Source organism: Osmerus mordax, chromosome 9 (genome assembly GCF_038355195.1).
Source record: "Osmerus mordax isolate fOsmMor3 chromosome 9, fOsmMor3.pri, whole genome shotgun sequence".
NCBI lineage: Eukaryota > Metazoa > Chordata > Actinopteri > Osmeriformes > Osmeridae > Osmerus > Osmerus mordax.
The window spans coordinates 12,253,166-12,279,192 of NC_090058.1; the positions used below are offsets into that span (position 1 = coordinate 12,253,166).

The 26,027-nt window shown below is 43.0% G+C and overlaps 1 protein-coding gene across 1 annotated transcript in view; it reads right to left on the minus strand.

Annotated features, from left to right (window-relative positions):
* Positions 1 to 26,027, minus strand: part of LOC136949126 (neurexin-3a-like) — a 168,129-nt gene that overhangs the window by 125,547 nt on the left and 16,555 nt on the right. Inside the window, exons 3-10 of the mRNA XM_067243334.1 lie at positions 15,356 to 15,559; positions 12,959 to 12,985; positions 9,991 to 10,110; positions 9,460 to 9,580; positions 8,664 to 8,924; positions 8,282 to 8,472; positions 7,069 to 7,242; positions 1,872 to 1,991 (exon numbers count right to left, since the gene is read on the minus strand). Of these exons, the coding sequence (XP_067099435.1) occupies positions 1,872 to 1,991; positions 7,069 to 7,242; positions 8,282 to 8,472; positions 8,664 to 8,924; positions 9,460 to 9,580; positions 9,991 to 10,110; positions 12,959 to 12,985; positions 15,356 to 15,559 (1,218 nt within the window). The remainder of the gene's footprint in view (positions 1 to 1,871; positions 1,992 to 7,068; positions 7,243 to 8,281; positions 8,473 to 8,663; positions 8,925 to 9,459; positions 9,581 to 9,990; positions 10,111 to 12,958; positions 12,986 to 15,355; positions 15,560 to 26,027) is intronic.

Genomic DNA, 26,027 nt, shown 5'->3' on the forward strand with positions numbered 1-26,027 from the left:
AGAGATGAAGTCTGTCCTTGAAATGCCATCGTTTGTTGAGCTTATCCTCATCTGTATAAATAAGGCATACACCAGTATGTGAGCCGATTGAAATACAATGTTATTGGGGCTGAAACAAATAATTTTGTGTCCAAAGAAATTAGAGAGAGACAGAGAAAGAGAGACACTGTTGACATTTGACTCTCAACTGAAACACTGCATCAGACCTGACAGTACTTTACTTCCACCTAGTGGAGAATAATATAGATGCAACAAGATCAAGGCACTTATGAAAATCACCACAGCCATTTTGAGTCGTAATTATAAAAGAAAGAACAGTTAATTGCCTCACTAGGCCTCCATTAGTCACTGTCAGATGCATTTGAATCACTGAATCAGCCTGGCTAAACAAACACACACCATACACACACCACACACACACACACCCATCTCAAAAGATTCTAAAACATTCACTAATCATCCCATCCCTCACCCTCTCTTCATCATTTCATCAAATCTTTCACAAATGCATTTGGAGGTCAACGGTGGTCACTCAAACACCTTCACTCCTGCCAATGCTGAAAGCTTCCACATAATGACATTTCAGAGCATACAGTCAATGACCCCTTCACACAGGGATCAGCGTCCAAATAACGCTGAGATTATGTCCCAGCAAAGTCCTGCCACCAACACTGCCTCTTATCTCAGAGTCATTTCCCCTATCCTTCAACGAAGGACGAGCGGGCAGACAGATATTTCCGCAGACTTGCAGAAATGACACACACATTACTCTCGTAGCATTATTCAATGAAGTCAATTCACATCTGCACTAACACCGTTTATTTATTCAGCTGCCCTGCTTACGCAAATCATGACAGTCGGTCTCTTTGTCAGTACCATTAGGGAAGGGTGGTGTGTGTGCGACAACAAGCGATAGACATTTTGTGTGTCCGTCGGGGAAGGTCAGCTTGAATAATGGTGTGTGTGTACAGTGTGCCTTTCTTTGTCTGGGTCCATTCTTACAATGTCTCACAAAATGTATTTATAATTCTGCTACTGGCCTACATTGTGTACCATACAACACGTAGTATGAGGCAAGCACAAACGTCCTTGTCGAGCCGCTCTCTAAGCATTCAGTTTGTCTCTAGCTCGGTATTTTGCACAATTCTACAATGCAATTTCCCCCTTCCTCAAGTGTGCTCAAGACTTATTTAACAGATAAATCCTTCAATTTACTAAAGTCAATGAAATATGAATTAAAAGCAGAGAGTTGGATAAGGAGTAACTTGACTTTTTGGGGTGAGGAAGTATTGGAATTTACAGATCTCCCTGCTTGATTTGGGTAGAGCTGATGTAAGTCCCTCTGGTTCTATAGTGCACCTGCTGATCTCACTGTTGTACTGCTTTGTGTGGTCCTTTTGTGTGAGCCGTGCGATAGTGTACATCATACAACACCATGTTGTACCTTGGACGGCATGGGACTCATATACAGAACACTGATAGTGGTCGACGGGTCACGTAAAGGAAAGAAACCATTACCTGGGTATGTCTTCAGCTTCGTTCCAAAACACAGAACATCACCAGATGTGTGTGTTTCTTTTTCTGAGACCATTCTCAGATCAAATCAAGAGTGTTGGTGGGGTATGTGTGTGTGTGTGTGTAGTGGGGGGGGATATATGTTGACAAACATTATACAATCATACTATTATGTTATGTGTTTGCATGTGTTTGGATGCAAGTGTGTGCAAAGGGAATTCATGAATCACAGTGTATTTGTAGGAGTGAGCATGTGTAACGTGCCCCAGTACAGTATGCTGTCGAGTTCGCCAGTATTCTGGCATGTGCGTGTCCGGTGCCACAAGTAACAGCCACTTAAGTTCAACGGTACTCACGGTCGTTGCACTGGGTGCCGGTGTAGGACGTCATGGAGCAGTCGCACGTGTAGTTCTCCCACTGCTGGATGCAGATGCCCATGTTGGCACAGGAGTCCTCCTGGCAGGTGGTGCTAGGACCTGAGGTGGCAGAGCGAGAGCTTGGTGACACCCAGGCTACGGGCACGGGTGGGGGGTGCACGTGCATGTGTTGCCAACAGGTTTGCCATGCAGAGGTGTCAGTGCACGTCAGTGTGCCATGCAGGTAGGTTAGTGACAGAAAAGAGTTCTATCTATCAGTCAGTCAAATAACAGTTAAATCGCTCCCTTCGGGTGATTGGAGAGGTACACCAAACTGAAACAAATCAAATCACAAGGCATTCCTTTCCCCCCCCCCCCCCCCCTCCCCAAGTAGGTTTTAGTAAGACTGTGTGCACAGACATTGACAAAAGAACTGGACACATTTTTTCAACATGGCTGGTGATGAGAAACCTGGTAGATTCAGACAGAAGTGGACCTGAGTTAGGGGGTGGGTTTGGGGGAGGAAGGGCACAGGGTGTGTGCGGGCTGGGAATTCTTTTCAGTGGAGTGGCTGGAGAAAAACCATGTCACTGCATGGTTCGTGCTTGAACAGGCATATTGGAAGGAGGACCAGGGTCTATCCACTTTAAAGTGATATTAGACATGTCTTTGATTTGCCCTCATTGGACACTAAGTTGATCCTGCTGAGATGGGCCCAGAGATTTCATTACACCTGGTGGTGCTATATATATATATATATATTTATGATTAAATCTGCAAATAATATTCAAACCTACATATGTATGTAAAATGTGAGGGAAGTATTTGGATGGTTTTCAACAGTGTAAATGTTTGCACTTTAGCAAGATTGTCATACATTTTCAGAGGGTAGTGTGCACTTACATGAAGTGTATTTTAAAAAAAAACATTTTCAATACATTCTTGTCACAATATACCTGTTCATGTGCCTGTGTCACGCACCATGACAATGCAAAGTTTTAGTCACCCAAATTGCTCTCCCAACCCCTAATTAGTAACACCAGTCAAATATACAAAGACACAGGGTAGAGAACTTCCACAGTAGATATTCATGGGGTTTTGGGAGGGCGGGGCAGGGGGGGGGGGAGGGGGGGGTTATAATACAAAACATTATATAGCAAATCCCAGCACATAGCTAGTATGCACGTTTGTTATAAATGTTCTGCACCAGAAATGCGTCTCAACAGTTTAAACTTGCATTCTTTCCTTGTGGCCCACAATGTGGGCTATGGGAAGCAAAACAATATGGAGATATTGCAGTGCTTCCTCCTCTTAGGGTTATCAACAGGAGGGAGTTAGGGAAAGAATGCCTTTTCAAGGTATTGGGACGCAGCCCTGGCGAAATCTTGAGGCTCACCACCTTACACCGACTCATCCCATGTTTTTGCACGCATTTAAAAAGGGGGAAGCAGCTTTTACTGAGCAGTGCAAAACCAATTCAGTGGGAATCGGGATAGCATTCCCACTAAAGCAAAGAACCATGTGAAAGAAAGATAACTGCACATAAACTGTGTTTAATTGCAGTTTTCTTGAGCAAGACCATTATGAAAAGAAGAGGTACTACAACAAAAAATCATAGTAGGCTAAAAGTGCATTTACTGTGTAATGCAAAGTGCAATGGAACTTTGACTTATATGAGATAAAATGATTCACTTCATTTTTGTTCACTGGAGATTCTTTGTTTAGTTATTAAAGTCAATTGTATTATTCTACTTTATATTTAGTGGCTTCCAAGACGATGAGTTTAGAGTAAGGACAATCTAAAGCATCTTTAAAAAATATGAATACCAATAGAACTGTGGCTTTCATTATTGCTAATCATGTCTAAACAATGTGTAACAAGAAAAACATATTACAAATTTGTGCACATTATTTGGTTTTATCTTTAATTCTATTTTAGCCTGCAGTACAATTTAGTAACCAACCATTACAATAACCTTACTAATGAACAAGAAAACCAACATTAACACTGAAAGACTATCTGAAAGACTATCAAAAACATTTCTACATTTATTTAATTCCTAATTTAACTATCCTAGACACAGTTTAGGAATCTCAAGTTAAAAGTATGCAACCGTTCCTTTAATTAATTAAATTACACCAACTAATCGGAAGGCTGCCACACTGTTCAATAAAACCATTGGAGGAAAGGTTGTGGCTGATCTGATTGAGTCCTTTAGCCCTGGAACAGAAGCCCAGGCAGGACACAACACTGATATCAGTGAACAACATGAGCATAAAGCAACCACACATACTGAAACATAAAAACAAAACATACAGTCATAATTACATAGGGTCTATCGTCAGTAGTTCTATTCGTGCAAACGTTGTCCATCCCGATAATGTACATTTGTTTGCTTGCGTCTCATTGAGGTTTTCTCATCACTGTTATGTTAGCATGCATGGATTACTGAGAAGTGAATCATTTTATACCAAGTGCACAGCCACATAGAAGCTTTTGATAGCCTGTTAAAGTGAGAATTGCGCTTTGTGCCAGGGATAAAAAATTTTTTTTGCAGAGAGTGAAGAGTCGACACATGACATTACACATAGCAACTTTCGCCCAAGCTCAGAATGGAATTTGAACCTTCTACCTTGCAGGTCTGCTTTGGTGAAACCAACTTTGTTAGCCAAAAAACAGAAAAGCGAAAAACGGTAAGTATGGTTAGTAGGTGACCAATGGCGTCTGGTTAATAAAGCGAAGCGCTTTACTAACGTCGATATGCCCTCTGCCTCTCTAACGAGGGAGTCAAGGGGTCAAGGTTCAGGGATCCAAGACACTTTATCAAAGGCGACCAACCAAATTAAAAAGAAAGTGAGATGGGTCAGGTGAAGATAAAGCAGAACAAATAATATATGTCTGAAGTTGGAAATGTGATTGTTCCCTGAAAACAACTTGTTATTGTTACTTCAGAAAACTTGTTTAACAGCAGCAAATTGGTAGAGAATGGAGAGAACTTTGAATGAGCCTGCTAATATTAACAGTTCTTCTGAGTGCTGGCTATAAATGTACATTGAAAGCACAATGAAAATATATAGATGAAATACATTGTCATAGCAGAACATAAAATAGAGAAGCATTTTGCAACTGGAGATATTTCATTCTATCAAATCATTACCAGAATCACAACATTTTACCATCAAGTTGGTACCTTCCTTTGAATCTATAATGTGTTCATGAGGACAGGGAACGTGAATGTTAGTATGGCTGTTTTTGAGATAGTATGAGAGGAAAAAAAGCCTTTATGTCGCACACAGCTACTGACGAGCAACCATTTTCAATTCCAATCAGGAGGTCTTGAAATTGCAACCCTGCTTTCCAATTGGGTGGCCGTCAACCTGAAAAATGTGGCACTATCTCCACCTAGCGTTTGCCTAGATTTACTGCATGTCTTCCCACCAGGATTTTTCAACCTTTAACCGTTGTTTGTGATAGATCTTAAATCTTTGGTTTGTGCTAAAACGATCAGTTCATAATTTCCACCCAAATACAGAAATACATGTAGGTGCATTCCTTGTGTTTAGATGTGTAAAAGTATGAATCATGACTGTGACCTGTAAGTTCATTTGAAGATGGATGGGTGAGGGTTAGAATTGTGATACTGCAGAAGCACAATGACCACACATGTCCACTTATAAACAAACAAATGACAAATGTGATACAACAGACAACCGGACAATGATTTATGAGATTTTATTTTGAAAAAAATAAAATAAATCCACTGATTTGTTTCACAGCACATACAGTACATTCTATGAAGGAGATAGCTGTCTCCCCAAGTAACAATCATAATTAGGTGAAAATAAAGAACCATGGGGCTCTGACTTAAAATTATTTATTAGATACTGTGTTTATAGTCATCAAAATGTGTTGAGCACCAAATTGATTCACTTTGTGGATCTCTAGTCTGAACAGCATACACAAAAAAAGCCAACAGAAAAACGAAGGGTGCAAATACACAACAGACATTTAAACTGAACAAAATATGAATCTTTCACTCAAGAGCAACATGCTATGGAAATGTAGAGAAAATAAATGTCTACATGTACATGCAAACAAGTACGGTTGATGTAAGCTTGATTGTTACTCATTTGCTACAAATGAGGAATGTGTAATTGAGACTTTGGGTTAAAAGTTTAAGTAACAAAGACATCTTGTTCATTGTGAAATCTGATGCTAGTGCAAAAACAACATTTCCAAAGGCCACTTTAGCCTAATCATCATGGAATATTTGAAATCGACACAAAACAAACTGAAACCTTTGGCATTATAGTTTTGTGCACACGGCTAAATATTTGCTGACTGGTTCCTTCCATGCTCGTAAAGAGATTTCTTATCTAGATGCATTTTCTTTGCATTGTTATAAAGAAAAGCTGAATTCATTTTACATTCAAGCAGTGAATGACAACTGTTTTCTCAGAGTAAAAACGCTCTGGCATTGTTCTGTCACTGCTTATATCAATATTGTGCACAACATATATCCTGAATTAAATATATGACTTTCACATCTGCATTTTGAAGATGGGATTGCAAAACAAAGATCTATCTGCATCAACAATTCAATTAGCTATAACACTCAAATTAAAAACAAAACTGACAACAACATGATGTCTTTACTGCACATACTAAAACACCACCACTACCTGTCCAAACTTGTAAAATATGTTGTCATGTTCTAGTAACCACTGACAAGCTTCTACGGACAAAACACAAATAAAATGCGCAAATAAATGATGAGATTTCATGAAAACAATGGGGCACCTGGCTGTAGTATTTTTGCACTACACGTTACTGGACGGCTTTGAGCCCCAAGGTCATGTGGACATGATCAATGCGCGACCAATGTGGCCGATAAGAACTGGAAAGGGGTGGGAGGCCGATGTAGAGGACTTTAGTTGGTCCCAGTCTAGTTTGAACCCAATCAGTGGGTCGTTTGGGTGAGTGAGGTGACCAGCAGGGTTAGTAGGATGGAGGGGGGGGCATACGGGCGTAGGGAGATGGAGCTACTGTTGGAGTTGAGGAGGAAAAATGGACTTCCTGAACTCGAGTTTGAGTTGTAATTGTAATTGGAGTTTGAGTTGTAGTTAGGGTTGTAGTTGGGGTCATAATCGTTTGAGCTCAAGTCGGAGTCGGACATGGTTTTGAGGGAGGGTGTACCTTCGCATCCGCGCTCTATCTGCCCGCTGCGGAACAGTGCATCGTTGAGGAGGTCCGGTAAGCGCCCGTTAAGGTCTACCGATGCCAAGCAGCCCTGGAAGCCATCCCTGGAGGCCACCAGCTTGGGCAGGCTGCCATACATGTTGGGGCCCAGCCCAGCAATGAACAGGTCACCTGGACGGAAGACAACAGAGAAGCAGGTGACCAGGATGAACACAAAACAACCCGAAAATTCGGGACCATAAAACATGCTGACTAAATCCTACACCAGGGATTCTAGAATTGTATTTCTTATTGTGAATGCTTCAGAGACCAGGGGGTCTGTTTCATGGGAAATTATTTGACACAGAACATGGATTATAGAACTGTTCACTGCACGTGCAGCTGGTGGAACGTGTCCGACAGGAGACACTGTCTAGTCGATTGCAGAAGTGCTGTATCCTGCATGCAACATTGCTAGATGAGAAAGCTTCCAACATTCCCCTCACTCATTTCAATATCCCTCATGGCATATTGTAATTATTGGCTTCCTGGTTCAGATAGAAGTTAAATGAAACAAAAACACATACACTGCCAGGGCAAAAAAAAAAGAAGCTTTTTGTATAGGAAGTGATAGGAGATCACTTGAACGCTTAGTGAAGTTGAATCGAAAACAATCGTCAGTAGAACTCACGGCGATGTTTAATAGTGAAAGTCAAAGCATTTCCACACGCACATGAAGACGAGAACTGACAGGATTGGGACTAAACAGCTGTGTGGCCACCAGAACCACACTGGTTAGTGAGGCTGACCAGGGAGAAAAAAGAGCATTATGCTAGGGAACATAAAGGTCTAATGAGTCCGGATTTGATTCCGGAGCGATGAGCACATCAGGGTAAGAAGGGAAGAGCATGAAGCAATGCTCCAATCATGCATATAGCCCACTATAATAACTCTGGAGGCAGTGTTATGATCTGGGGTTTCTTTAACTGTTCATGTCTAGGCTAAGCAACATTGTGTGGCAAAAAAGTCAGATGAGTTCCTGAATGTACTGAATGACTAGGTCATCCCATCAACTGATTTTTCCTTGCACAATGCCAGGATTCATCGGGCAAAAATTGTTAACGAGTTGTTCAAGGAGCACAAAGAACCATTTTCTTGTGCGGTTCAACTCTCCTGTCGTCGATACAAGATCTCGGCTAACGATGAATGCAGCGTGTGTTTTGTGCATTACCTTTCAGGTCAAGGTTCTTGGCTCCATTCACCACCTGGCTGACTGCCTTGGCATCAACCTTCAGCGTGTGTAAGTTGCTGTTGTCCCGGGTGATGACCACATTGTGCCACTGGTTGTCATGGAGAGGCCTGTCACTGTTGCCCTTAATGAGGTTTTGACCGTTGCCCAGGTCAAACACATAGTGGATGTACCTAAAGGGGGATCAAAGGTCAGTGGCTACGTAAATAATAGTAATAATAATGGTTACTCATAAGTACATCCAATGATCTGATTGGAGTATTTTTAGGGTTGTCCCCTTTAACCAATCCGATTTGTCCGATAGAATGCTTACATCAGTGGGAGTACACTCAATCATCTATCACACCTGCTTCACCACACCTACCCTTTGACCAGCTCGACTGCGATGAAGTCATTCCCATCTCCGCTGTTGAAGAGGATGAAGCCGTCGGGTGAGGTGGTCTTGAACTGGAAGAACAGGTGCATGGATGTGTAGGCCTGCAGCGTCGCCAGGCTAAGGTAGCTGCTCTTGCTCTTGAAGGTCACGGGGTCAGCAATGATGGAACGCATGCCAAAGCGAGCATTGAGCTCGCAGAAGTCAATGTCACCGTTCTTGCACAGGTCTATGTAGAGCATACCGTTGAATCTAGTGCGGGGCGGATAGAGAGAATAGAGGAAAGAGGGAGACATTTTAAAAACACATAAGATCCTGGACTTCTATGTAAATAATAAATGTTATCTACGTCCATTATGTTAGCTTTAAGGCCTTAGCTTGTCAAGAATAAGGGTTTTGGTGATAGGAGCTGGTTTGTAAAAAAACTGAACTATCTGAGAATTATTTTGCTAAAGAAGAAATTAGATAAGAAAACTAGTCGGCCAACAGGGTTACTTAGCAATGGTAGTTAGAGAACAGTTAGCTAAGAAAGTTAGTTAACAAACAGAGTTAGCTAGCAATGGAAGTTAGGGAACAGTTAGTTAAGAAAAGGTTGACTGTGTTATCTGGATGGTGTTAGCTAAGGAAGGTTAGGTGGAGAATAGTGTAATAAATGAAGCGTTCAGGGTGGTGGGTGTTCCAACCTCCAACCTCTTGAACTTAAGTCAAATGCTCTTCCACTGAGCTATACCAATGCCCCCCAGTAATCTAGTCAATGTTGCTAGTTGTAGAGTTTAGGGATGAGAACCTCAGGCTTTGCAGATGTCCGATGAAGCTGGAAGGGATAACAGAGACGAAACGTCGCTCCGTCATGATGCCTGTCTCAATGTTGTGAAACTCTAGACGGGTGTGGTCGCCCGCCATCTGGCCTGGAACAGGAGTGTGGTGAAGTGGATGGGTGACACAGAAACAAGAAAGAAGAGAGAAGAGACCACTGTCTGATACTAACACAAACAGACTGAATTTGATGTGGCCACATTTTGGACGAATTAACTCACTTCACGAGTCGTATTCTGTCCCAATTTTAAAGTAATTCTACAGATGAAAATTTGAAATAATGTTTCATCTATTGATCAAGGGACAATTCGACAATTCACCTGTATCACTGGAAAATACTTGTATTTAAAAAGGTTTAAGATTCAGGGGAATTAAGGTCTTTAAGGACCTAAATCTTTAACAAAACCTAAATGCTATAACACATACTGTACAAAAAGTTACTATGTTGTTGTTTTTTTTTGCTTTTGCTCAGACTGTGAACCAATGGGATGTGTTATAGTACCTTCTGCAACATCATCGTCAACCATGAGCTTGTAGTTTTTGCCACGGCGGACCACGCGTACTGTATGCCACTCATTATCATTGAGCTTTTGCCCAGCATACAGGGTCTCTGGTCCCTTGCCTGAGAATGATGGTTAGTCACAAAGTTAAAGTCATTCTGCATCTCAAACCAAATCTTTGTTTTCCATAAAAGGTGCCTGGTGGCTTTTTTCCCCAGAAGCATGATGCCAGAAGCAACTACGATGTTGGACAAAATGGCAGCACTCTGTAATTTCACAAGAGAAATGTTCCCAAATATATTCTGGCACATTATTGACTAAAATCCTCCATTTGTCATGTTCTTGGTGTCCAAATTATATTGTTTACTAAATGTAGTAGTTTAATTGGAAAACAAAGAGTTGGTTCTTTAAATATATATTCTTTTTTACATACAATTATTCTACATAACCACATTTTCCAGAAAATATATCATTTTGAAAACTTGACCACTCATATTGACTGCACTGCTGATTTGAAATATAGATTCAGCAGAAAACATTTCTGTGATGCAACAATTCCACAGCTTTTACTCATGGAAGGGTCAAGAAATACCTTCTTTCAAATTGAACACGTATTATCAAAATATGGTACAGACGACTATATAATGATAATGCTTATCATTATTGTAGCATAAATGTAGGATTTAAAACAAATACCTTACCCTGGAATAACCAACACAAAAGGAATATGTGAGATAGAACAAAGCACTGTAAACAATGTTTTAATATATCAAACAGTGAATAAAGAAAGTGTGAATCATTCAGCTCATTTTATATAGTTTTATAATCAACTCCAATACCACGATAATGCTAGGATTACCAGTGTTCTAAGTATTACATGCCATCCTCAAGTACAAGGTTACTGTGTTTAAAGCCCGAAAAGATCCACAGCACTGATCGCCTGTTTTTCATGTCGGATCACATTTAGACATTTAGTCATTTAGCAGACGCTCTTATCCAGAGCGACTTACAGTAAGTACAGGGACATTCCCCCGAGGCAAGTAGGGTGAAGTGCCTTCCCCAAGGACACAACGTCAGTTGGCATGACCGGGAATCGAACTGGCAACCTTCGGATTACTAGCCCGACTCCCTCACCGCTCAGCCAACTGACTCCCATCAACTGGTCAACTGGTTTCCCCAGTTGGCTTCAGTAAATCCCTTTCATCCCCGAGAACTGCCACAACCTGTCTGTCCTCCATAACCACGGGGCAAACTATTTGCTGAGACACCTCTCCCTGTTCTCGCCCTGTCATTGCTGTAGTGCTGAATTGAAATGGTCGAACCAAACAGGCTATGACATTCACACACACACAGATGACCCCAGATGCCTGAGGGGAACTGCTGCATGGATTGGAAGAGCTTCTTGTTTGCTCATGCTGTCAGTTAAAGGTGTCGAGTTCTATTATTTGGGCCAGCTGCAAGTTTCAGTCTTGACCACAGATGGGCAGGTCATAAAAGTATACTAACTGTTATATATCTTATTGTGAGGACTGCACTTCATATGCCATTGTAGTTCTACATTCATGCCCACATTAGTTGACGTGATTGTAATTTGTTGACTTACTAAAATCACGATACTTTTAGTTGCTTTTGTTTGTAGACAGTTATGTTTGAAAGAAAGCCCCTGAAGTATATCATTAGGTTATGTCAGTTCTAGTCATCATTGCCATGTCCATACTAAACTAGTGCAGTCTTCACATGCAGAGGAATGTTGCCTTGCATAACTGATTTCAAGTTCCTTCATTCCTGTTCTCAAGTGCCCTTCAATGTCACTGGGACTGGGGTTGGCACTCAAAATGCACTTCAGAGTCTAGTGGCTTATTTCCTAGATGACGAATACAGAGACAAGTGTTTATGCCCTGATGAATCAATGAGCAGTGAGGATAGCTCATGTTTTCATCTTGTCATTGACAGGAAGGCTGTGGTAACATAATGTTAGTTTCTTATGGGTTACTTACCTCCTCAAGAATTAGCTTTAAGTTTAAGGCCACAAAGAAACAATAATGAGAAAAACACGAGTGAATAATTTAAATAAGTGTAAATTACAATAAGTCCGACAAAGTTGAAGGATTCCACAACCTATTCATGAGTAAAAGCAGTTTGTGTTGATCCCATTTGTACTGAAAACCTCCCAACCATATTAAAAGATATAATGGGCCCTTCTTGTGCTTGTATATGTTGTGGTACTACACTAATGTTGTCATTATAGACAGACCTACAGTATATGCAAACAGAGCTTATCAAACAGAGTTCATCATATAATTTGTATAAAAAGTATTATGTAAACCAGGTTTATCTAGTATTTTGAATTAAAAAATGGTATCGATACATATAAGTTGTGGTTTTATGAATGTGGAAGTGTTTCAAATGCTTAACATAAATATATTTCATCTTACCAGTAAATCATAAAAGTAACGTGTTCAAAGTTTTTTTTAAATAAATACAGAATTTTTAAGATAAAAAAAAATCATAAAAAATCAATTTATGATGAAACTCAGTTTGCATTAAATAATCTATCATCTGGATTCAAACAATGATACTGAGTGGTGATTTTCTAATCTTTAACGTCTAAGTTGGATCATATTTACATACATTTTTGACTCTGGCTTATTCTCCCCTGTGAAAACACTCGTGAAAACATTGAATGGTCCTCTAACAGCTGACAATGATTATTATATTGAGAAACTCATAGCACATGTGCTATCGATATAAACTATGAAAGCTATGAAGATTAATAAATCACCACTCGCTCTGTCCCAGTTTAGCAGTCTCTTTTGACCTACTGGTGGGTCAGACCAGTTGAAAAGGCACACTCATCCTCCACACCAAAGGGATAAGAGAAAGGCCAGGATCACACTTTTAAAGAAGCACATTCCTCTCAAACAGTAGAATACAGTCAAAGAGCAAAATGAAACTTGAGTGTTAACTTACTGGAGTTACAGTTTATCCTGATACAGTCTAGATGGGGAAGAATAAATGACAGATGAAATTGCATCCTTCAAGGTTAGCTGCAGACATCCAATAACAATAAATCCACCCTTCCGGGGACGTCCACATGCAGAGCGGCGGCCATTTTGTTTTAAAAGGTATTTGTAAGCTAAAATGGCCAAGTGTTAGCTTTGATATCAGTGTCCTTATGGTAACTGACAGTAGCACATTTGTGATTACCAAATTAGCTATTAATTCAGTCAAACAACATCAATGTACTTAGTCTTATGGGGAACTGCAATGATAAAGTAGATATGAGTACTACTGTTTAATTAAACACAGCTATTTTTCAGCAATTATATATATTTATTGTTCGTTAAACATCGACTATAAGTGTAGAAGTAGTGGTTTTAATTGTGTATCTGTAAAATGGCCGCTTGTATTGTACCAACCACATAGCTTCTTCAACCCAGTCTTGGCTTACATATATTTTTATTCTAAAATATAACTCAAAGTATCCTGCTCCAAAGCCTTCACACCAACTTGTTGACTAAACAGGCAATTCAATTCATATGTCTGATATTTAGCAAGAAGGCGGTGATAGAGGCTCTTACTCATGGAACCATGGATATTTGAAGTCCAGTGCAATTTAGTGCAAAAGTGTTTGTCCATATCTTTTCATTTCCAACTCAGCCATAGTTTGCACCAAGAGTATAATTTGGCCTATTCAATCCAATGTCTTGAATTTTGTTATGTCTTTGTTAAGTCTTACTACTGTATTATGCACACTAACGGTCCCGAGAAGGGGCAGATTTGGTATGGGTGCCCAAGAGGGACAGTCTGGGTTGGTCACTATGTGGCTGGTGTTTTCATGTGTCGTCAACCGCAACAGAAAAGTGGGAGCGAACAGCCACGATCCAATCAGCACCAGCACCTTGCAGAGGCACAGAACCCCCTAGAGTAATTTCAAACTGTCTTTAGTCACTAGGGCCTAGTGAAACACGTCACTATCAATGTATCAAGTGACTCTGTCACAGAGACGGTCTTAGGCATGGAGTAAGCCCTTTATAATGCATTACTTTTGTTGACTATCCAACAAACCTTAAACTACCTAATGTTGGAAGATATTGAACACAAATAATCACGTTTCACTGATATCTCGACCCAAGCCAATTGAACCTTAAGTTGCTAATAGTGTTTTGTTGCTATGTGTTAAATGACTACAATTATGTGGAACTCTTTCAACTCTAGCGAACTAAAAACTCTGTCAAACCAACTAAAACAGGTAAAGCTATATATTTTTATGTTATGGTTCGATTTGATCTAAATGATATGTGCTGAGATGTTTGGCTTCTTTCCTCTTAGTAACACACAGGTGTTAGTAAGAGAGAGAGAAGGTGTGCTGGGGTGCAGCCAGCTGCAGGTGTGGCTGGGCTCTGTTCTCGGGCTGTCCGCCTGACGGGCCGCAGGCTGGAGGCCTTTGAAGGGGTGAATACCATCTTTTGACAAAGCATGATGGGAAATGGAGTTGATTGCTGACTGCTATGGGCACTGTGTATATATATAGACATCGACTGACTCCCAAGAACACTGTCAAAAAAGATACCTGCTTACAACAAAATAAATAAGTAAAAATGGGTGATTTACAACTTGATATGTATTAAAGACAGGAACATGGTGTTAGTGGGAAAATGGTAAGGTTCTTTTTTTTCCATAATCCTGTTAAAGATGGATAAAGATCAGTGGACTAACTGACAAGTCACCTCGTAGAAAGTCACAGCACTGTTTTTATAATATTATCTAAACGTTCCTAAACAATTCACTGAAAACATTAATGCTGTTGGAATTAAGTAGCCTTATATGAATATATGTATGTATATATATACAAAATGTAATTATATTTGTGCTGTGACTGTCTCAAAAGCAGTTGTACAGGACTATGACAATGACTATGGTGTCTGTTCAAAAGATGGCCTGTGTTTACCAATGAAACAACATATTAACCAAAGACAGTCAATTTGATACATGGACCAGACTTAATGCCATAAATGCTATCCACTATCAATATTTTATTCACTCAACAATCCAAAATGTATCTTATAGAACATAAACATAATCATAGTAACATCCATGCAACAGTATGTAAGAAGCCATAATATTATGTAGAAAATAAGGTATTCCGTATCCATTATACGTAACGCTAAAAACTATACGTGAGCTTAAAAAGATAGATGGGAAATCACCATGAGGAGAATGGAGGGAGGAGAGAAGAATGGAGAGGACAAAGAGATGTAGGGGGGGGGGGGGCAGGAGGAATGTGCCACATGGGCAAGACTGGTGGGGAGTTGAGGAGGAGGAGGAGGAGGAGGAGGGGGAGAGAGGGAGGTTGGCATACGATACCTAGGTTCACCGTGAGCTTGACGCGGCTGCCGTCCAGCTCCAGCCGCAGCGTGTCGGCCGAGTCGCGGGACGTGGTGGCGACCAGGAGGCCGTAGGCCCGCTGGGACCTGAAGCGCAGGGACACGTCCTCGGCCTCCGTGTGCATGACGGTGGGCATCACCACCTTCATGTACATGCTGCCGTCGTAGGAGAGGATGGAGGCCTCTGTGGGGTAGGTGGGGGGTGGGGGGAGTAGGGGGAGGGGGTTGGAGAAGGCGTGAGATTGGAGGAAGAGGGGGGGGGGGGGGGAGGAGGAGGGGGGAAGGAGAGGAGACAGAAGGGCGTGAACGTTAAGGGGTCACCGCGGCTTCGCTAACTTCGAAAGGATGACGGCCTCTGTCCGTGGGAATGCAGGTGGACAGATGAGAAACAGAGAGGCTTAAGAGGGCATTCGTTTGGCCCACCGCGCGTTCCACGTGATCCCCGCTGTGACATGTCGGCCTGTGGTTCAAAAATGATTTACATGAAGAAAGCAAGAGTGACAGCACACACAGGAACGCGCACACACACACACACACGCACTGTCACCCCTTGCTGCTTTTCCATCATTGTTACCAGCAGGTGAGGTTGAAACGGACTCCCCCTTGACAACACATCTGTCAACTGTTGGAAAAGCAAGACTCCCTCGGAAAACCACTGTCACACGTGTACGCCACCCAGCGGAACACACCAAAACCTTTTTACCGAGAAATACTAGGGATGATTGTAGATCATCCCCACTATTTGGCCCTGGAGCCATCACTGAAACCTGGGCCTCCAACTCTGTCTGTATATTTCATCTCTCTCTCTCTCTCTCTCTCTCTCTCTCTCTCTCTGCCACTTCAATCTCCGTCTACTTCCTTCACCCTCCCTCTTCTTTCTTCACACCACCCAGCCAGCAAACACACACACACACACAAACACTCATTTCCTTCTCGCAGCTGTGAGAACTCAATTTGCAAGAAACAGACACTCCCCCACACTCCACACGCACGCACGCACTCCCTTGATCCTTGTGCACACCATGTGCACTCCCCCCGACAGCAATGCCAGAGAAACTGCTGATGTAGTCTACAATTACACCGTGATCAATATGTTATTATGTACGATTAGATGCTTTTCACTCCCCCCCTTCTCCACCCCCCAAGAGAGCGTTCTCAGGCTAATTTTACACCCTGTATGCCAAGCAGCAGAGGGGAGGAGAGGAGAGGAGAGGAGAGAGAGGGGAGGAGAGAGAGGGGAGGAGAGGAGAGAGAGGGGAGAGGGGAGGAGAGAGAACAGAAGAGAAGAGAGAGAGAACAGAAGAGAAGAGAGAGAGGGGAGGAGAGGAGAGAGACGGGAGGAGAGGAGAGGAGAGAGATTGGAGGAGAGGAGAGAGATGGGAGGAGAGGGGAGGAGAGGAGAGAGTGGGGACGCCCAAGGACACAATGGAGTCAGGAAAAAGGGAAGGAGGAAAAGGAGGGTGAGAGATAGCGACGGCAGGGTGGAGAAATTGAAGGTCAAGAAAAAACGTGACAGGAAAGGGGGATGAAGAGAGGGTATGAAACCAAAATCAAAACGGAGAAAACGAAAGCGAGAGGAAATAGCGATGAGACAAAAGAGACGGTTTGAGAAAAGAGATACTGGAATTGGGGGGAAATGACAAAGACATTACTAAAAAGAAACGGAAAGCATCGAGGGGAAACGGTGACCCCTCGGGACCCCGGCTTGTTTCACTCCAGTCCCTGTAGAGATGTGTGAAGGGGATCAGGGAGGTTCACCATCATGTTGTCTGATTCCTGGCCTGATGTTTACTGACAGACTCACACCCGGGGCGGCCGGGGGGGGGGGGGGGGTGGTCCTCTGAGAGACGAATTGTAGAATATAAATACAGATCTTCTTCTTTCTTTCTTTCGTCACAAGCGAATTGTTGATTCTCTTTGCATGTGCATGTGAGGTCTTTCTTGATCTTGCTAACTTTAACACACAGATTTTCTATTGACTGTTCAATTCCGGTGCCCGCACAAGGATGCCTTACACACACGGACACACAAATGGTGTGTGACATTGGTGTTATGCTCATGCAGTCATTCCGTTTGCTGGCATCTTCATTCATAAAAATCCCCCACTGAGGCGTTGCACTACGAACACACAGCTCTTCCAAATCCCATGCTGGACTCAAGACTTGCTCATCCATGTTAGTAAAGGCGTGTAGCTGACGCCGTGCTGCCAGTGAACTAGCCCATTGATTAATTAGATATAGATATTGCATTGGCTTTAGTCCGTAAGTGCGATGGCAAAATCAAATCAATCATTTCATTCAACCACGTGGCTTTCCAGAACAATTACCTCTTCAATCTGCTTTAAAATTTGATAACATTTTCCCACGTAGAAGAAAAGGTCAAATACATGGCATGCAGTGTAAGTTTGTGTGTGTTTGTGTGTGTGTGTGTGTGTGTGTGATGAGGTGTGTATTCAGATGGCCTTCTCTGGATTAAGGACACTGCTACCACTGAGCACTCATGTAATGAAAAGACTTCCTGTGTATTAAGAGCCAATCAATTTTCATTATGTTGTCAGTCTCCAAGGTGCTGGCCGATAGATAAAGAACTGCTGTTTGTAAACAACAAGGGCACAACTGCCCTGACTACAGCACGTTGTCATGCCTCCGCCTGGCAGCAGTGGAGGACACAGAGGAGGACACAGAGGAGGACACAGAGGAGGACACAGAGGAGGACACAGTGGAGGACTGCTGCGATTTCCCCCAGTCATTAGACTCACCTGAGACCAACAACCTCAGGCTTTTAAAACTCTAAACTTTGCTGCATGTGGCTAAACTGCTTTGTGACCGAAGACGTTTTTGTCTGGGTTCTGGTGTTCCACTCCCATGAGTGAGTCGGGCTTCTTTTGTTCTCGCTTGTGTCTTTCGTTTTTTTTCCTTTTTCACCCCCACTTGGTGTGTGTGTGTATTTGTGTGAAACTCACGTTTTTAGAGCTACTGCAAGCTAACACCCTGGGCCACAAACATCTTGCTGTATTAACACTGAGGACACAGATCCACAGTTTTTGCTGTTCTGGGTCCTGGTCTCGCCACCTACAGTGTACAGGATAAACACGTCTTTTATAAAAAGGCTTTAAAGCTAAAGATGTCTTCCCCGAAGATGTTTTTTTGCATGCGCCGGAGAGAGCGCGTGGCACTTAACTTACAGTGAAATGTCTCAAGCGCAAATCAGTACTCTGATGATGAACGTGTGAGCCACAAAGAAAGAGGCTGATTTATCCAACAAAAAAAAGACAGACAGACCCACTCAGCATAATTAGCAGGCAAATTACATACGAGAGTTCCATTAGGATAAAAGCTGTGAACATCTCACTCGAGAGCGGGCGAGCCCCGCCCCTATGCCTCTCTCCAGACGGAGAGAGACAGCAGCTGATGAGGCGTGTGAACGGTGATCTTACAGGTGGGTGTTTCAGCCCGGTCAAATGGAACCATTGCGACTCAGTGCGGATCTGAACGGCTCGTGAGACTAGCGTGGTGAAATGCCTCGCAGTGTACATGTCATAGGTACATGTTGGCTTTTTAAAGTCTCTCGTTGCTCTCTGACCTCTCTCCCACTGTATATCATTCGGACAGTTGTATTATCGCGTTGTGGAGGATTCCCACAAATGAAATGTCCCAAATCAAATACATGCAATAAGAATGGAATCTCATACAGCTTTTTAACCGCATTCATGCACCTTTGTTTTTCAGATTCACGGCCAGTAGGCTACAGAACAAAGACAGGATCTAATATAACCACAAACAGTGGTTATAGACTAAAGTAAGCACTTGTCTGACCTACTGTTCTCTATAAGATCAAATGTACTGTGTAAGGATATCAGAAACGTATTTGAGCTCCTGTGTGTCGCATATCATGGATCTGTCGCCTTTCAGGACCAGAATGCATTTTTCCTGAACATTCTACAGTCAGAGTTAGGCAATTAGAAAAACACCAGAAGCCCTTTAATCCTGGCCACCACCTTCTCCTCCCTTACCAGCCCTCCAACTCCCAGTGCTCTACTCCTCTGAGGAAATGTCAGCGTTTGCAAGATGTGACGGGTGGCCGGCTCTTTAAAGCATAGATACCCCACAAGAAGGCATGGGCTGTTCCAAAGTGGCTAAATCCTCGTCCGTGTATGAGAGAGAAAGGTAAATGCAAACAGGTTGGGCCTGATTTAAAATGTATGGGGACTCTTTTTTTTAAGGTTTGCGTTTTTACTCACATCATATTCCAGGGCCAGAGAAGGCTTGACGACATGACATTCTACTTATTGTCTGGCACGTGTCGTCTGAGCCTGCTGACGTTTGACGATGTGAGTACTCTCACAGTGCATGGGTTTCGGAGAGATTTGAATACCAGACTAGGCTGCAATTGTATTGCTCTCCGCTGACATCAATCAGATGGGATTATTTGTGGCGGGGAGACCTTGCAGAGGACCAAATATGATAAATGAACCAATAATGCAGTGAGACGTAACACGCCCTTTAAATGTCCTCTGCAGATTCTCAGTAATGCTGGGAAAGGCGTGTGCACCCTAAAGTGGCCACTGGGTGGCAGCAGTAGACCGTCTGCTGTTTACCGCCCGCAGACTTTCCAGATGAGAGTCAGAGGGGGTTTAAAAAATTAAAAAAAGGAACAAAAAGAAACTGCAAAAGAGAAGGAGAAATTGTCAGAAAAAGACCCAGACAGCCAGAGAAGAATGGAAATAAAGAGTCCAATTAAACAGTGTTTATGGAGTCTGCCAGAGTTGGGAAACGGCTGTAAATAAGTCACTGTCCCTCTGGGACGTTGGTATATCGTGATGGGCTGACGCAGGTGTGTACTGTGGTCGGCCGGCGAGGGCAGATGTGGATTGGTAAACCCGACGTGATTCACCTCTGCCGAGTCCTTCCTCTGAAATAAACCTCACTGCGCATGTGTGTAAATGAACTTGTTTAACTATCATTGCGGGGAACCAAAATCTCCAGACATTTTCTTGGTCCCGAAAGGTTGAGGTGCAATTCCTAGGGGGTTGTAGGGGGGTTAGGGTTCAAATGACATGAAATAGGGGTAGTAAATTAAAATTAGGGATAGTAGGGATGGTTTTATGATTAGGAGATAAGGTTCAGGATATGTTTGGGGGTTAAGGTTAAAGGATAGGGAACACAGGATTTTGAACAGGACTGAATGATATCCCTTCACACTAAAAGCCCCACAAATGGGTTGTGTGTGTGTGTGTCATTACAGAGACATCACATTCAAGAACATCTCAAAAAGTGATGGGAACAGGAATACAGGAGTAAAGAGGGACGAGGAGAACGGGTCAAATCATTCAAAATCCTGCGGAGAGAGTGAGAGAAAGACAAACGGAGGAGCTACTGACCACCATGGAGGATGGAGGGATGAAGTCTGGACTTCAGAAAGCAGGGATGGCAAGACAATGAGAGAGGGATGAAAGGTTGAAAGGAGGGAGGGAGAAAAGTCCCCCCCTCCCATATGTGCTAGCCTTCTCTAGGCAACACACAAGGATTTGTGGTGTTAATGTAATATGCTGGCGGTCTTCGAAGCACAAGTTGGCAGGATTATGGAGATGGGAGGAATGCAGCACAGGGCTGCAGACACTGGCAATCATCCGGCAAAACAATCATCATGAATATACAAACACATGTACTAAAGCTCTCACGCAAACACCCACAAACGCTTGGAAAATTGACATCAATTCACCTGGCCTTCACAGCAAATCAATGAAAACAGACCATTCACACAGACCTAAACTATGTATTATCTTTTTCTGTGTTTCTTCTGTGTTTCTTCTGCGTTTACTGAAGGCAAATATCACTGTTAAAATAGTAACGCTTTATAGGCTAAGGGTTGGATTAAGGTTAGGGTGAGGGTTAGTGTTTGGTTTAGGGTGAATTGTCAGACACAAACAATCGCAAAGAAGATCGGAGGCAGACAATTGTATTGCATAGTTGAACGCAAGGAAATGCTGGTTAGGAACATGCGTCCACATGGAATACCCCAAACTTCAGTGTATTGTTGCATCAAATTCGCATCGAATTTGAATTAAACAACATTTCCCATTCCATCTTTGCTTTTTTGTCTCTTTCTTTCTTTCCTGTCCCTTCCTGTCCCCTACTTGTCCAAAAAATCCTACCTGTTTTACCTACAGCTGCTTGGTATTACTATGACAACAGCAGAATGCACACAGCGGCTAGTATCCCATCCATGTTGTTTTTCTGCAGAGAACACTATTGACCGGTTCATATTTTGTTGGTACTTTTTACTGAGGCCGGCTCTATAGGGAAGGTGAAATGCGGATTGGGTACTGTCACAGTGCCCCGCCCCCTCCACCCCACCCCCAAACACACAGAGGTGCCTGAATGATCCAGCTCATTGCAATGTGAACTTAATTATTGCAAATGTGTGACCACAGGCAATACTCATCCCAATTTGATGACAAAAACAGCAGCAAAAGCTAATCATAAAAACTGATCACCTAAGATGGGGGATGAACTGATGCTCGCTGACAAGGAGAGGGCACTAAATGAGCATCGCTGTGTGTGTGTGTGTGTGTCTAAATCATACGGGTCAGCTGGGGATGCCTAAAGATGATGACTAATTGACATGGTGTCAGATTGACTTTGGAGCGTGTTAAAAACACGTTCAAAACATTTAAATTCTCATTACTGTTCAGAGGTTGACCTGTCAGATTACACGTGATATACCCCCCCCCCCCCAGAGCCAGTGGGGGTGTTTGCATGTGTGTTTGCATGTGCGCATATGGCTGTCTGGGACATCTCCGCTTTCCCTTTCTCATGTCCCCTCTCTCTGACCATCTGTGTGTGTGTCTGTAGGGTCAGCTAGAACCTACTTATGCCTAACCAGCTACACTCTGAAGAAGGTTAACTACAGGTCAGTGTTGTGTTCAATGAAAATGACCCCTTCCCCACACAAACAAGAAACACATGTACTCAATAAGGATAACTTCAAATCAGTTTGGTGTTTAGTAAAAGTCTATTCCCCCCCCTTCACACACACACAGGAAACAGAAAGTCAAGGTCCGGGTCTCTCTGCTGTACCTTGAGGTGTCACAACCACTGTCATGTTGGATAACAGTCAGAAACACATGAAGAGCCCTCGGGGAGGGGGGGGGGGGGGGTATTGGGTCTGTGTGTGTGTGTGTGTGTCTGAGTCTGTGTGTGTGTGAGAGAGAGAGAAAACATAACACAGACAGAAACCGAGGGAAAAGAGACAGGCCGAGGGGGTGAAACAGAAGAATTCATTTAGCTTCATCTGTAACCACACACTTTGTTTATCCCATGTTTCCATTATTTTAAGGAATCGGCGTTCAGAAGACTCCCTGGGGATGGCAAATGGCGGACATCCATATTTCACAATAATCTCTAGGTCTAATGGGCAAGAATAGAGACAACATATTGGCCCTGAAAGGTAAGGCGCCAAATTACAATACATGACACAAAATGTTATTGAACATAATACCCCCTTAATTAAGTAACTCGCTTCGAGAAAAAACCCATCTTATCTCCAATATTTTGAATATTTCATTAAAACCAATATCCCTTACTCTGCGACTTGGGGGTGAAAAGTAGCATTCTATCTGATTGACCTGTCTCACTCTGCTTTGCCAAGTTTTTTCCTCCAAAGTCAAAATGAAGATTAGAATGGAATATGGGATAAACGCAAGAAAGGGAGCCGGGGAAGAGATAGTATCTCAAAGCTGTTATTTGATATGCTAAAAAGCATCGGGGGGAATCATTTGTGAAAGGCATTAATTGGTTTTTCGCCCGTGCTTTTGATCAATTCTTTATTAAATCGGATGGAATTATGTGAAACTAGGGGTTGAAGTGGTAATGTATTCAACGCCGGAGGAGCCCGTGAAGAAAATTTGGGATTGTGACCCGCAAACGTCTCAACTTTTCACGTGGATTACAAAAACATATCGAGTAGTGTGTCGGTGCCTATTTCGTGTATGTTTGTGTGTGTATATTAATTTCTCCTCATCACATACAGGGCAGTGGCCAACGCTGGTTTGGGGTAGCTCAGCAAAAGTCACACCACAACTCTTTCTCCTGAGGCTAACCCTTACGTTAGTCGATGCTAACCGAAACACTGCGATGTGATTAGCTCTTTAGCGTGATTAAACCTGTCTCTCTCTGTCTGCAGCCTTTCAGGGGGTAAATGAGTGTTTGAGGAAAAAGAGCTGATTTGAGTTAGGTGTGAAATCATCCTGATTGCGGAGGAGGACTCGGAAAAGGAGGCGCAATGTTCAGAAGATGGGTTAATCAGCTCTATGTATGTGTATGTGGCAGGGGTGGGTGCTTGCATGTATACATAAAAGTGTGTGTGTACGTAAGCGTATATTGATTGTGAGTGGTGCATCCTCAGTCAGTGTCATTCCATGTATCATCTCAGAGACTGTATATAATCATCCCTGAGCCTGCAGGGACAACGTGTGGAATTGTGTGGAATTGCTCGCACTGTTGGCATCATCAATCTGCTCTTCCTCCACCATATCATCATCATCATCACCATCATCTTCCTCATCGTCGTAATTACATTCAGCACCATTGTCAGCCTCGCAATCCGCATCATCGTCATTGTGAGAAATTCGAGAGAGAGAAGTTCCCACGACGAGGCAGGATGTAGAAGCGTGAGAGAGATCACTGCCTCACTGCCTCACAGCACTCGTAGTTATACACGGCTGTTCTCTCCCTTTACAGGGAGCATGGGATTCCAGTCGACTTGGCTGGGACAAGAGCTGCAGGAAAGGGGTTTTAAGGGGATATTACAGCATGTTTCACGCATGAAGACACTCTCGGTCGGCTAATATTAGGATCGTTTGTATGTTAAATTGCTTGTTCTCGGTATACTACTGTATTTGTATCAGTGCGTGTGCATGTTTGTGTATGTTGCTATTTGTGCCCTGCATGAATGCTCTTCCCTGGAAACGTGTGTGTGTGTGTGTGTGTGTGCGCTTGCGCCTCTGTTTGGCTGTGGTCATGGCACTGTGAAGTTGCTGCGCAGCTACCAAGGGGTCCTGGCCGGCCCCGACTCTGAGCATCGGGGCCTGCGATAGGTGACCTTCACAGTGCCTGAATCAACAGCGATTAACCAGGGAGCTTTAAGCGGCCGTGTGTGACGGGGCGGGGGAGCTGATGTGGCCTCCATCCCGGCTGCTGGAAATGGCTAATCACTTACTGCATTACCATGCTGGGGAGCTTGCTCACTCGCTCGCACACACGCACACACTAATACAATACGTGCACATGCACACAGACACACTCGCTCATACACAAGCGAACAGGCAGACACATGATGCACACCTTCGCATTGACAGGAACACATGGAAGAAACGGGATTTCCCATGTGCTTGTGCTAATCACAATCAGTCGATCAAGCTATTGCGTAATCATCCGTTCATATATTCTGTTTTATCATCCAGTTCTACATGTGTTCCTACGGGAACCTATTGCATCGTGTTCTGATGACAGTCACAGGTCTATGATGTAGTATCTGCCTGCCTTTTAAATGCCTCAGAGAGACTTTGCTTGGCTTTGTCTGAACTGGTCATTTTTATGTCAACCTATTTGTTCAACTCTCCAATCAGCAGATTACTTCTAAACCCAGAACCCAACAGAATAGTCACACCGTTTCTGATGAGACTGACATGACCTTTCTACATCAACACACACAAACAGATGTGCATACACACACACACACACACACACTGTACACACACACAGTAAATAAAGCTATACAAGGGCAGGTAAAGAATGAATACACACACACACTATGCTGATGTTAATCTGGAAAAGTAATTCTCATCTATTTGATAACTGTAATACGAGATTTAGTCGTCCTATTCATTCCCAAGTTGTGAACTTCATTTGCAGAAGTGCGTTGTGCAACAAACACTGTGGCATGGTACTGTAATTCTGAGGCCCAGCAAAGCTTGTCGCAAACACCCCCCCCCAAAAAAAACCCCACTGAAAGGCACACCGAGGCCTCAATCAGCGATTCGAAGCTTAATCCTGAAGTTATTCGTTGGTGGAGAGAGCTCATATTTAAGCAGTTCAGTCTAGCTCCAGCATTTTTTGCAGGTGTAATATACCGATGACCTAGCAAAAAATGACAGTATTAATAGACAGCAACAACAAAAAATACCCCCCATCCGCCTCCCCGCAGATGACATTAACAGATATGGAAATAGATATTGGAACAGGACCGCACCTGTAATTTCAACCCTTTGGCTTAAACTGGTGAAAAGTGTTGTTGATCCTGTATGGGGTTTTTCCTCCCTGAATGAGTGGCACTCTGCGGTGAGCCACAGGGTGTTGGGTGGCGTGGTTTATACCTCTCCAGCAGAGACACAGACACAGACAGAGACAGAGAGAGAGAGAGACAGAGAGAGAGAGAGAGAGAGAGAGAGAGAGAGAGAGAGAGAGAGAGAGAGAGAGAGAGAGAGAGACAGAGAGATAGCAAGAGAGATAGAGATAGATAAGGAAGGGAATTGGAGGAAAGGAGGAAGGAATATTAAGGTCTCTTTTGAGAGGATGTGGGTTGAATGTATTGGAGGGGAATGTCACGTGTATGATAGGCTATGATGGGGTAAGACACAAATTGCCAGGAGA